We start from the raw sequence: 13,514 nt of genomic DNA on the forward strand, positions 1-13,514 counted from the left end.
TCCGGTTTACAATCTCGAGTGTTCATGTGTCAGGCCTGGTTTCTTAAATGGTGTTCATGCTTTAAAGATGAAGTGAGCATCTTAGGAAACGAAAGATTCTCAGCAGCTTGAGCGGTTTATTGGAGCCTGATTTCCAGAAGGTTATTTCTCCAACGACCTTGGAGTTTGAACAGGTTGTGGAAAGTCCTTTTCTCTATCGGGATTTTCTTACAAGCCATAGCTGTTCAGTATCTTGGCTGCTTGAACTACTTGCAGCTAGTTTGTTGAAGCTTTAACTGCAAAGCAGCTTATAACTCATTTGAAAACAAAAGATAATAACTTGCCTTCCTCCTCATATGACATTTACAACTTTGAAATCCTATTCCAAATGATATGTGTGTTGATTACAACATCTTGCGTTGTTATCATTTTTTTGAGATTCAGACCCATCATTGTACTGTGGAATGATTGAAGTAAACAAGTAGTTGTTGGAATAGATCTAATAAAGGAGCTTAACAAAGTAATTGTGACTGCAGGGTTTGTGGTTCTGTTCCTTGAAGGTTAATCAGTATTCATTCTCTTCCGCCTGCCAGAAATTACATTTCAATGTGATCTTTTGTCCAGAATGAAATAGATATGCGTGGTGGAAATTCTGTAATCCTACTGTGTTGGTTCATCCTCAACCAAAGAGAGCTTTGAAACCCTGGTTAGCTCTGAGTGTCTGTTTAATTTTTTTTTGTTGAAGGTTTTGGATTACCTATAGTTCAGTTGCCAGAGGTCACGTGATTTTCGGTAACCTTTTAAGTAGTGTGTCCAGTTTTTGTCAGATCAACTGAAAATTCATGACGAACTGCAACATTGGTTAGCTCAGCCAGCTGGAAGGCTAGTTCACAATGCAAAATAGACTAATAGTATGGTGTCAATTCCCACACTGGCTGCAGCTACCATTAGGAACTCTGCTTCTCGACCTCGCTCCTTGCCTGAGGTGTGGTGACCATCTGCTTAAACCATTGCCAGTTGTTTCTTTCGACTGAGACAAGAGTCTTATGGTCCACTAAGGCTGTGGCAGCTATACATTTACTTTTTACTGAGACACCACACCTCACAACATCAGAGTTTCCTTATGAAGTTTGTCATTAGAATCTGAATGTTTATCTGTTCTATTCAAAATTTATTTTACTTTTGCAGCATCTAACTTTGAATGTAACAGTAACCCTGGCTAGTTTAATTGTACACAGAATTTGAAAAAAAACCAACTCTGGTTCTGGCAGAATTTAGACAGCTTTCTGATGCAATTTCAGGAGTGTATAGGTTTGAGGTCTGTTGAACGGCAGGTTACTTTTGTTTCCTTATGAAATTACTTTCCACTTAAATCAGAAATTAAGCTCTTTATTCTGAAGTTGGAACAATGTGGAAAAGGTTTGTGTCAGTTACTAAAATCAGAACTATTCTGATGTGATAATTCGCAGGAAGATTTCCCATTGATTTTTACCACATCACCCATATATTTGTCTGTAAAGTCCCCCATAGTGTTAACACTTGGTTAATGGTCATGGTCAATTCTCTCAATTTATATTTGTTATAACTGATTACATTTATGCATCATGCAGACAATAAAGGAATCTTTTTCTCCATTATATATCGTAAGATTGTTATTGATCTGTCACCTTTTGTTGAAGGGAAGTGTTCTAGTTTTATCCATTATTACGTGCTGTAATAATCATGTTTTATCTTCTTTTCCTGTTTAGGTAGTTGGAATATTTGCAGGCTTTGGCCTTTTGCTGTTGGTGGCATCACCTTTCCTCCTGCTGGCCACACCATTTGTCCTCTGCTGCAAGTGCAAATGTAACAAAGGGGATGATGATCCTTTACCTACATAGACCCGGTGCTCAGAAACGGGGCAAAGTTATTTAATGAACGTTTTTTCTGTTTTAACTGCAGTTTTAAACTGTCTTATTTTAGCCCATCATATATCCCAGTGCCAGAATTTGCTTTCCTGATTTCCACCATTTAAATCACACTCCAGAGTCCGAGAGTGCAGTGAATCAAAACGCAAAAGTTTGGAAGAGGTGAAATCCGGTTTTCCAGACAACAATTTATTCATAGTAAATGAACAGAAACATAGTACTCTGCACGAAGGCTCTGGAATATATTTGGTAAGCTTAGAAAAGTTCTCGTTTAAATGGTTTCAAAAAAGCAATATCCGTAGCAATGTGCTGCTGTTCACTTAACTACAAAACGTATAAGGTTACATGAAGAAAAAAAATTTGCAATGTTTTATTTAACAGAAAATGCACAACAGATGCTTCAGATTTTGTACAGACAATAGGCACACCAATATTTCAGACCGTCCTGTCAGAATAGATGGTTGTAACAGGTCATGTCATCATAGGTTATCTATTTATCAAAATAAGTTCATTCTTTTATTGCAAAAAGCACGCACGTTACTGACTGTAAAAAACCAGTAGTCAATTTTACTAAAGAAAAACCCTTCATAAGACATTTTGTTGATTTTATGAGGCATTTAAATATTTCATACTTATTAGGTCATTTACAGATGCCTTTTATCTGAATCCGTTTCTAGTATCTCTGTCTTTTTATGTTTCTGTTTTTAAGTTGCTAAATGTGTAAAGGTGCACTGACTCTTAACAGTTACCTGCAATAAAAGGCTGAAGTTTCCTGGTACTATAGAAATATGTTTCACGGCAAATGTCATGGAAAGTGGGGAAGAACATGTCAGATCACCTTCCCAAGGCCTTCCTGCCGTTGGAGGAATTTTGTAGGAAGGAGATGGGAATAGGATGAGTAGCTCAGTCAATGGGGCAGGCAGCCAATTAAGGCCATAATTTGAAGCTATTTTCTCAAGATGTGTGTAGGATTTGGCATCTCTGCTGCCAACGCGGTATATGTCTTAACGTGTGGTCTCAGTTGATAGTGTAGATGTCAGAGATGCACTTCAGCGTAAAGGGTAGCATCTGTAACTTTTGTTACATTTGCTCTCACTCCAAATCATTGCCTTAATGGTTTCATCCAATGATTTTGAGCATCTTTCCTGATCCGGTTCTTGTAATTTACCAATTTGTCGGTGGGCATGAGATGGAGGAGTGACCAGTAAGTGGGAGAAGAAAATAAAGGGAAGGGGAGTAACATGGACAAGATTCCCAATGGCTCACCATCAGTTTTGAACGAACCAAATCTTCTGACGTAGAAGAATTGACAATAAGTATGTTACAAAATAAAAATCAAATCGAAGAGCAAAATCAAACCACTGAGCTTGGTGTTATTATCAACCAATTATTCGCTGTCAACTTCTCTCTATCCTAACAGCTCATTGTGATATCTATATGTTGTCTGTCTCCACATTGCAAGCCATTTTATTATAATGGCCAAAAATACTCTCTGTAATGATTTGTGTAGGGATATCATTTACAGTCACCAGCAAGAAAGAGGTCAAAGCCCTTTGTTTTTATTAGGTACCTGAAGTGCAGTGGGCTACATGTGTATGTGCCTTTTTTTTCTCGATCAGGTTAAATCTTAGTTTTACTTGTTATCAAGCAGTTAATTTGTGTGGAAATGTCAATTAAGCACAGCATCAGGTAATGATGAGCAGCATATGTGATGGAGGAGGTGAGGGGGAATAGCAAAATAGAGTTGAAATATGAAATGGAATGAATATTCAAAAGTCTTCAATGACATCTGGCTTTAAAGCTTGTCATCACCTCCTGTCAAAATAATTCTGCAAAATAATTCTTACTTAGTAATGTTCAAATTATCATCCAGAAGTGTGCACAAAGCAAGTTAACATTGCGAAGAGCATTTGTTACTTTTTTACTTGCCTGCACCTTATTATATTTTGGGTAGGTTCAGTATCATTGACTTCTCCAGCAGGTGAGCCTTGACTCCATATGTCACAAAGACTGCCTTCACTTCATCACAGAATCCGATCAATTTATTGCATTCCCAGGGATTGAATGGATTTTCACTTTGTTCCGGTTTATTTATCCCAAGATGCAACAATGCTACAGTGGACCATGACTTGGCCTTTGATGCCAAATGGTAAAAGATTGTCAAGAATTACAGTGACACAAAGTACATACTTCAGTCGTTAGTTTTGCAAGCAGAATACAGGTAATGATCAAGCCTGTTGTGTTACATTACGTATTTGTATTCTTATATCTTTTTCTGATTCTTCCCTCTAAAGAAACTACCTAGTGTGATTATTCTATAAAGGGGCCAAATGTTATATGCCACTGCCAATTGTGAAATAAAGAGGGTGCCACCCCGCTGCACCCCACCCTTGCACCTTTCCATCAGGCTGTGAGCTCACCCTCATACTATGGGAGGGCGGGCACATGACAAAATCAGCAACCAGCCCCTGTAAGTAAATAAATGAGAGTTACGTTCATTTGACCCCAATATCACCCTAAATACCCTGCCCAAATGGTCATGGGGCTGATTGGCAGGAAGGTGGGAGTGAGTAACCCATTTTTCTTTAAAGAAGTTTGTCAAATGCCAGGAAGGAAGGATGTATATATCAAGGGCACCACACTCCTTCCCCCAACCCCCTCAGAAGATAGTGCCACTTCCTTCCTCCCACACGGACTTTAATATCCACCCTTCCAATCTTCCAAGGTGGTCAAACTCTCCCCACCAAATCCCCCTGAATTTACCTGGGTAGGGGTTACATTGCACTGCCTTGATGGGACAGGTTGCAGCCCTGGCAGCTGCTGCCACCATCAGAGCTGCCACTCCGATTCAGAGGGTGGGAGTTTCTCTCCTGGAGGAACAGCTCTGCAGTAATTTAGCCCACCCACAGTGTGATGTGGCTGTGAGGTTCACTCGTTATCTGCTTCTCAGGGTGGACCATCTACTTCCACTGTAAATCCTTTACCAAGACTCGGTGCAAACCTCCTAATTTAAACCAACCAAGTTAAGAAAGACTGTTTTAAATTCGCAAATTAAATCTAACAAGGATTATAGTTTGAACCAACCTTGAAGCTGTTTGTATTTATATTGAGGGATCTTATTCCCTTCCACAGATTCCTGAGAAACATTGTAATAATCTTTAAAAAAGACTGCCTAATTTTTAATCCCTCTCTCTCTCTGTATCAAGGTAGAATTGCAGAAATCAATATCTTGCAAACCAGATTTTTGAAAATAATTTGTTTGGCCTAAAAGTACTAATGGCACTACAACCCCCACTGTAACTCAGTATTCTTTATGAACCCTCTTTACACAACAATTGTGATTACCATCTCACATCATGATTAAACATTGCAATAATAATAAGTTGCAACGCTTAATTGGAGAAGCAAGAAGGTAATTTATTAAAGGAACAGGATTGTGTAATGCTAAAGATCACAAATTTTAAGGAGAAATTCAGCTTGTGCCAGATCCTAATGTGGAATGGGTGGTGTTATCCAAACGCATGCCTCCATTTTTATGAAATTGGAAAGCAATGGAAACCTGATGGAGACCTTTAGTCAAGCCGTGCTTAGATCATTGACAATGTGGAACAGCTATATGAACCATGTATGGGGATTTTAACCTATGAATTCGATTACCATACTTACGATGGGGTCCAATGTTGAGAACTCAATTTCCATAATCAGAGCCGGAACTACTGTTCGGGTGAATGAAGAGCACAGCAGAGTATGCCACAGGACTCACCGACATCCCAGACAACCTCAACATGGCGTCCCAGCTCCTACACACAAAGGTTCGAGCGATGAAGGAAAGCATGCTAAGCGCCTTCTTAAGCACCCTGTCTACCCTGTGACACAACTTTCAAAGAATTATGTACCACTAGGTGTCTCTGTTCTGCAACACTATCCAGGGTCCTACCATTAATTGTGTAAGCCCTGTGCTTGTTTGTGTTACCGAAATGCCACACCTCACATTTATCCAAATTAAATTCCAGTCACCCTGTTATCGGAAGGATATTATTAAACCGGAGAGGATTCAAAAAAGACGGATGTTGCTGGGAATGGAGAGTTTGAGATACAAAAGTAGACTAGGACCTTTTTCACTGAAACTTAGGAAGTTGAGGGGTGACCTCATTAGGTTCACAACATCATGAGGGCATAGGTAAGGTGAATGATAAAGGGCCTTTTCTCCAGTGTGGAATTCAAAACTGGGGAGCGTATTTTTAGGGCGGGAGGACAAGGATTCAGAAAGCTTCAACCTTATTACACAGAGATAAGAGGAACTACTGATGCTGGAGAATCCGCGATAACAAAGTGTAAAACTGGATGAACACAACAGGCCAAGCAGCATCTTAGGAGCAGAAAAGCTGACGTTTTGGACCTAGTGTCTAGACCCAATACGTCAGCTTTTCTGCCCCCTCAGATGCTGCTTGGCCTGCTGTGTTCATCCAGCCCCACACTTTGTTACCTTATTGCACAGGGAGTGGTTCGCGTGTGAATGAACTGCCAGAGCAAGTGGTAGATGCAGGTACAGCTAAAATGTTTAAAAGTCGTTTGGATAAGTTGATGAATAGGAAAAGCTTGGAGGAAAATGGGCCAAACATTGGCAGATGGGACTAGTTTGTTTTGGGAACATGAGTAGAGTGGACTGTTTTGACCAAAAGGTCTGTTTTCATGATAACGAAATATGAGGCTGGAGCACAAAAGCTTCAGTGATCTGTTTTCATGATGTATGTCTCTATAACTGGAAAGCACCGGGTTCCAGTTTGGCAACTGCCACCGTTCCCACAAAGTTTACAACTGAAGATCCGTCCTTCCTGGTTTTATGCCCAAATAAGAGACAAGACTTGTTCAATTTCACCCTTTAGAGTTATCAACTACCTCCCCCACCCTAAAAAAACACCCTCCCCATCCTGCTGAATTTTATACTCGCATGCCATAAAACTTTGGAGCCACATAAAATTTCAATTCATATTCCAATTAATTTGTATCAATTGGAAGTTGCTGAAACTTAACATATCTTAGCTAGGTCATCTGCCAGGAACGAAACCTACTAAGCACAGCACTTTTCTAAATGTCAGATCATAAAACTCAAAACACAACAAAAAAATTGGAGAAAAAGTGTGTACAAATGGCTGGCTTGGTTTAGACAGCAGCATTGTAAGCATTAGTTCTTTTCCTGTGCTAGGAAAAACTATCTTTTTTGCAAACCAAAAAAAACTCGGAAAGTCAACTTTGAGTAAATGCCTCCAGATTGGAAATCACAGTGAAATGTTTGAATTACTGCCTGTCAAAATATTGTCAGTCTGAAAATCTGCAATTGTAAGGGTGGGCATGAAGAAAGTGGGCTTCAGAAAATTCCCAGACCCCACTTTTCCATTCTGTCATCACTTCAAAGTCAGTGTGATGGTCTTGATTTATCTCCATTCTGCACTGGAGAAAATAATCACCTTTATCTGTTACATGAATGAAGAAAATATTACTCTAGAGTTGCCATTCCATGCCACATAAACTAGAAGATTCATTTCATCTACCCTGATATGTTTCCCTGACTACTATAATTTTTAAAGTCTTTAGAATTTGAGATAATTTTCACCCAAAATAGGAACCTATTGGAAATTCTTCTAATTAGCCTGTTCAGTGATGGTATTACATACCTCTGGAGCAAGTGGGACTTAAATCCATGCCTCCAGGCTCAGAGATAGGGGCCGCTGTAGCTACCACTGTGCCATGAGAACCGTAGGACCCTATTGGAGACTCTTGAACAGGATCTCAAAAACCTGTGTGCATTTACTCTTGAAAAGCCCTATCTTGAAAGGAACACATGATGTTGGAAATTGTGTCCCCTATTTCTGACATACAATTTGCAGAACAGAAGCAGGCCATTTAGTTCAGCCGGTCTACTTCATCTGAGTTTATCAGCAATACTGCATGTCCCCTTCTCTCTCTCCAAGTACTTAATTATACGATTGCCTCAAAAATAAATTTCTGACATGGTTGATATTCTTTTGGTCCTTATGGTAAATGTATTTTCTGTACACATAGGTAATAAACAATATTGTTTTGCCATGGAAATTTTTTTGTTTACAATCTAATATAAATATTGCTTTCGGTAAAATATCTCTAAATACGAAGGTTGTCTGTGACAAACCACATCACTTAGCCTCAGTACTTTTTTAAAACATGGTCATAACGTTGTTGAAACTGCCCATTATTCATTTCTTTAAGTTCTGTATAATCAGTGTAGCTGAATAGTTATGCTCGTTTTGAGAATATTTAATGGTTTATTTGTGGCCTGTCGTTTAGTACTGAGATGTTGCAAAACAATGTTAATTTTTAGTGTGTGTCTTACTGTCTTTTTATATTAACAATAAGGAATGTATAAACAATTTCAGCTTCTTTTTCCTCCTTTCCAAAATATTTCCATGTGACTTAATCACGGTCTCTCTTTCTGGTTTTGTAATCTAAGTATGTAATCCGTAAGGGTCAGTTCTTAATGCCTTAAAATATTTCTGTGAACACCGTTAATGTTAGCACAGTCTCTAGAATGCTAATGCAGAGTATTTGCCTAATCTCATATGTTTGAAGATCTTGTGATCTCCATTCTATGTATTGCTAAGCATGGAAGAAACTTGTAGGTAAATAACTAAATGTATTCCTGCATTTAAAAAATATATAATTGGTATCTCATTTTCTAAAATAAAAGAATGCAAGTACTCATTATACTTTTGTGCTGCTAAAATTGAATTCAGTGATATACCTTTGCCTTGTGGATTTAACCAAGTATTTTGGGAGGGGTTTTCACTACACCAAGACAGTGCTGCACTCAGTTCTGAAACAAGGCCTTTGTCATATTTCACTTACATTTAGCTGCAGCTGAACAAATAATGAAAGTCTATTTCAGTGAATCTCTCAACCTCAACCATCCCAAAGCTGCATATTTTGTAGTGCTTTTGATTTTTTGCAGTAAATCAAGTGTAATCTTCAATGTTGGTAAGTTTTCTTTATTCATTTGTTGGATGTGCGCATTGCCGGCTGGGCAAGCATTTATTGTCCATCTCTAATTGCCCTTGAGAAGGTGGTGGTAAGCTGCTTTCTTGAATTGTTGCAGATAGATAGACTCACATTACCATAAGGGAGGGAACTCCAGAATTTTCTCCAGCAATGGTATAGAAATGACAATATATTTCCAAGTCAAGGTGGTGAGTGGCTTGAAGGGTAACTTGTGGATGCAGTGTTGCCATTTGCTGCCCTCCTAATTCTAAATGGTAATGATTATGGGTTTGGAAGGTGTGTTCCAGTGAACCTTGGTGAATTTTTATGGAGCTCCTTTGTAGATGGTACACACTGCCACGACAGATTGTCAGTGATGGATGGACTGAATGTTTCTGGATGTGTGCCAAAGTTTACTTTATGCTGAATGGCTTTGAGCTTCTTGAGTTGGAGCTGCTGTCACACAGGCAAGTGGGGAGTGTTCCATCACACTCCTGATTTGTATCTTGTAGCTGGTAGGACAGGCTTTTGGGAATCAGGACGTGAGTTAATCACTACAGGATTCCTACCCTCTGACCTGCTTTTGTAGCCATTGTATTTGTATGGCTAGTCCAGTTCAGTTTCTGGTCAATGGTAACCATAAGACCATATGACATAGGAATGGAAGGCCATTCGGCCCATCGAGTCCACTCCGCCATTTAATCATGACTGATGGGCGTTTCAACTCCACTTACCCGCACTCTCCCCGTAGCCCTTGATTCCTTGTGAGATCAAGAATTTATCAATCTCTGCCTTGAAGACATCTAACGTCCTGCCTCCACTGCACTCCGTGGCAATGAATTCCACAGCCCACCACTCTCTGGCTGAAGAAATGTCTCCTCATTTCCATTTTAAATTTACCCCCTCTAATTCTAAGGGGTCCTAGTCTCCCCGCCTAACGGAAACAACTTCCCAGCATCCACCCTTTCTAAGCCATACATTATCTTGTAAGTTTCTATTAGATCGCCGTTCATCCTACGTTAAACCTACCATTCCAGGGATCATCTGTGTGAATCTCCGCTAGACACGCTCCACCGCCAGTATGTCCTTCCTGAGGTGTCTGGCCCAAAATTGGACACAGTATTCTAAATGGGGCCTAACTAGAGCTTTGTAAAGTCTCAGAAGCACATCGCTGCTTTTATATTCCAACCCTCTTAAGATAAACGACAACATTACATTCACTTTCTTAATCACGGACTCTACCTGCAAGTTAACCTTTAGAGAATCCTGGACCAACACTCCCAGTTCCCTTTGTACTTCTGCTTTATGAATTTTCTCACCGTTTAGAAAATAGTCTATGCCTGTATTCTTTTTTCCAAAGTGCAAAGCCTCACATTTGCTCACGTTGAATTTCATCAGCCATTTCCTGGACCACTCTCCTAAACTGTCTAAATCTTTCTGCAGCCTCCCCACCTCCTCAGTACTACCTGCCTGTCCACCTATGTTCGTATCGGCAAACTTCACCAGAATGCCCTTCGTCCCTTCATCCAGATCATTAATATATAAAGTGAATAGCTGCGGCCCCAACACTGAACCCTGCAGGACACCACTTGTCACTGGTTGTCATTCCGAAAAAGAGCCTTTTATCTCAACTCTCTGCCTCCTGTAAGACAACCAATCGTCAATCCAAGCCAGTAGCTCACCTTGAACACCGTGGAGCCTCACCTTATTCAGCAGCCTCCCGTGAGGCACCTTATCAAAGACCGTTTGGAAGTCTAGGTAGATGACATCCACTGGGTTTCCCTGGTCTAACCTACTTGTTACCTCTTCAAAGATTTCTAACAGGTTTGTCAGGCACGACCTTCCCTTACTAAATCCATGCTGATTTGTTCTAACCCGACCCTGCACTTCCAGGAATTTAGAAATCTCATTCTTAACAATGGATTCTAGAATTTTACCAACAACCGAGGTTAGGCTAATTGGTCTATAATTTTCCATCTTTTGTCTTGATCCTTTCTTAAACAAGGGGGTTACAACAGCAATTTTCCAATCATCTGGGACTTTCCCTGACTCCAGTGACTTTTGAAAGATCACAACCAAAGCCTCCGCTATTTCCTCAGCCACCCTCCTCAGAACTCTAAGGTGTAGCCCATTGCAGCCAGGAGATTTATCAATTTTTAGACCTTTTAGCTTTTCTAGCACTTTCTCTTTTGTAATGCCTACCATACTCAACTCTGGCCCCTGGTTCTCCTAATTGTTGGCATACTACTCATGTCTTCCACTGTGAAGACTGACGCAAAGTACTTATTAAGTTCTTCAGCTATTTCGTTATCTCCCATCGCTAGCCTTCCAGCATCAATTTGAAGCGGCCCAATGTCTACCTTTGCCTCTCGTTTGTTTCTTATGTATTGAAAGAAGCTTTTACTATCATTTCTAATATTACTAGCTAGCCTACCTTCATATTTGATCTTCTCCTTTCTTATTTCTCTCTTTGTTATCCTCTGTTTGTTTTTGTAGCCTTCCCAATCTTCTGATTTCCCAGTGCTCTTGGCCACATTATAGGCTGTCTCTTTTTCTTCGATACATTTCCTGACTTCCTTTGTCAACATGGCTGTCTAATCCCACCCTGAATAATCTTTCTTTTCTTTGGGATGTAACCGTAAGGATATTGTTGGTGATGGTGATGCTATTGAATGTTGAGGGGCAACGGTTGGATGAAAACTTCCAAAAAGAACTTGGGACAAAATGTAAGCTATTCAAAGACAGCTAACATTTGAGCCTTTAGTAAAACCACGAAGATGAAAGTATTGTTCTGAAACAATAATTACAATCTTTGGACAGTGCTAACTCTTTTGTTTGTGTCTATTTTACATTTCCCTGTAGCGTCTGATTTGCACAATTGATTAAAAAAATGGAAATACAATCTAAAAACAGAAAAATTGTAGAAATATTCAGTAACATGAGGCAAAGTTGTGGAAAAGAAAAGTTTGGACCCCACAATGTTATACCTACAGACCCAGTTTTTGATCAGGATATTGGCAAGGCTGGTAGATATATGGAATGCTGGATGACTAGAGAAATTGAGGTTTTGATCAAGAAAAGGAAGGAAGCATATGTCAGGTACAGACAGCAGGGATTGAGGGAATCCCTAGAAGACTATAAAGGCGGTAAAGTAAAGAGGGAATTCAGGAAGACAAAAAGGGGTCATGAGATAACTTTGGCAAGTAGGAGAATCCAAATACATTAAGGAAAGAGGGTAACGAAGGAGAGTATAGTGCCCCTTAGGATGGCACAGTGGCTCAGTGGTTAGCACTGCTGTCTCATAATGCCAGGGACCTGGTTTTGATCTCACCCTCAGGTAACTGTCTGTGTGGAACTTGCACATTCTCCCTGTGTCTACGTGGGTTCCCTCTGGGTGCTCCAGTTTCCTCCCACAGTCCAAAAATGTGCAGGCTAGGTGGATTGGCCATGCTAAATTTCCCATAGTGATCAGGGATATGTAGATTAGTTGGGTTATAGGGGATGGGTCTGGGTGAGATGCTGTGTGCATTGGTATGGACTTATTGGCCTGAAGGGCCTGTTTCCACACAGTAGGAATACTATGAACGATCAGCAAGGCTGCCTATGTTTGGAACCGCAGGAAATGGCGGAAGATACCAAACGGTTATCATGCATCAGTGTTTACCATGGGGAAGGATACGGAAGCCAGAGGCCTTGGAGAAAAGTTGCAAATATCTTGAAAAATAGCCATATTACAGAGGTGAAGGTGCTGTACGTTTGAAAACGCACAAAGGTGGATAAATCCCCCAGGATTTAGGAGAACTTTGTGGGAAGCTAGGGAAGTGACTGCTTGGACCTTGCTGAGATAGCCACAGGTGAGATGCCAGAAGACTGGAAGTTGGCTAATGTAGTGCCACTATTTAAGAAAGGTGGTAAAGGAAAGTCAGGGAACTATAGATTGGTGAGCCTGACATCGGTAGTGGGCAAATTGTTGGAGGGGATCCAGAGGGATAGGATTTACATGTAGTTAGGAAGGAAAGGACTGATTAAGGATAGTCAAAATGGCTTTGTTTGTGGGAAATCATGTCTCACTAAGTTAACTGAGTTTTTTGAAAAAGTAATGAAGAGGATTGATGAGGGCAGTGTGTTCGATGTGATCTATATGGATTTCAGTAAGGCGTTCAGCATGGTAGACTGGCTGGTAAGGTTAGATTGCATGGAATACAGGAAGAACTAGCTATTTTGATGCAGAAATGGCTCAAAGATGAGACAGAGTGGGGTGGTGGAGCATTGCTTTTCAGACTGGAGGCCTGTGACCAGCAGTATGCCACAAGGATTGGTACTGGGTCCATTGCTTTTTGTCATTTATAAAGATGACTTGGATGTGAACATAGGAGGTATGGTTAGTAAGTCTGCAGATGACAGCAAAATTGGAGATGTATTGGACAGCTAAGAAGGTTACCTCAGAGTACAACAGGACCTTGATCAGATGGGCCAATGGGCAGAAGAGTGGCAGGTAGAGTTTAATTTAGATAAATATGAGTTGCTGCGTTTTGAAAAGGCAAATCAGGGCTGGACTTATACACTTAATAGTAATGTCTCGGGGAGAGTTACTGAACCAAGCGACCCACCTTGGAG

The 13,514-nt window shown here is 40.3% G+C and overlaps 1 protein-coding gene across 5 annotated transcripts in view; it reads left to right on the forward strand.

Moving 5' to 3' along the window:
* LOC125452793 (probable E3 ubiquitin-protein ligase RNF144A-A) overlaps window positions 1–8,627 on the forward strand; it is an 82,889-nt gene extending 74,262 nt beyond the window's left edge. For all 5 annotated transcript variants that reach the window (XM_048531650.2, XM_048531645.2, XM_048531646.2 and 2 more), the window contains one exon: window positions 1,728–8,627. In XM_048531650.2, the coding sequence (XP_048387607.1) occupies window positions 1,728–1,859 (132 nt within the window). In that variant the 3' untranslated portion in view covers window positions 1,860–8,627. The remainder of the gene's footprint in view (window positions 1–1,727) is intronic.
* The last annotated feature ends 4,887 nt before the right edge of the window (window positions 8,628–13,514 follow it).

Source organism: Stegostoma tigrinum, chromosome 4, assembly GCF_030684315.1.
Source record: "Stegostoma tigrinum isolate sSteTig4 chromosome 4, sSteTig4.hap1, whole genome shotgun sequence".
NCBI lineage: Eukaryota > Metazoa > Chordata > Chondrichthyes > Orectolobiformes > Stegostomatidae > Stegostoma > Stegostoma tigrinum.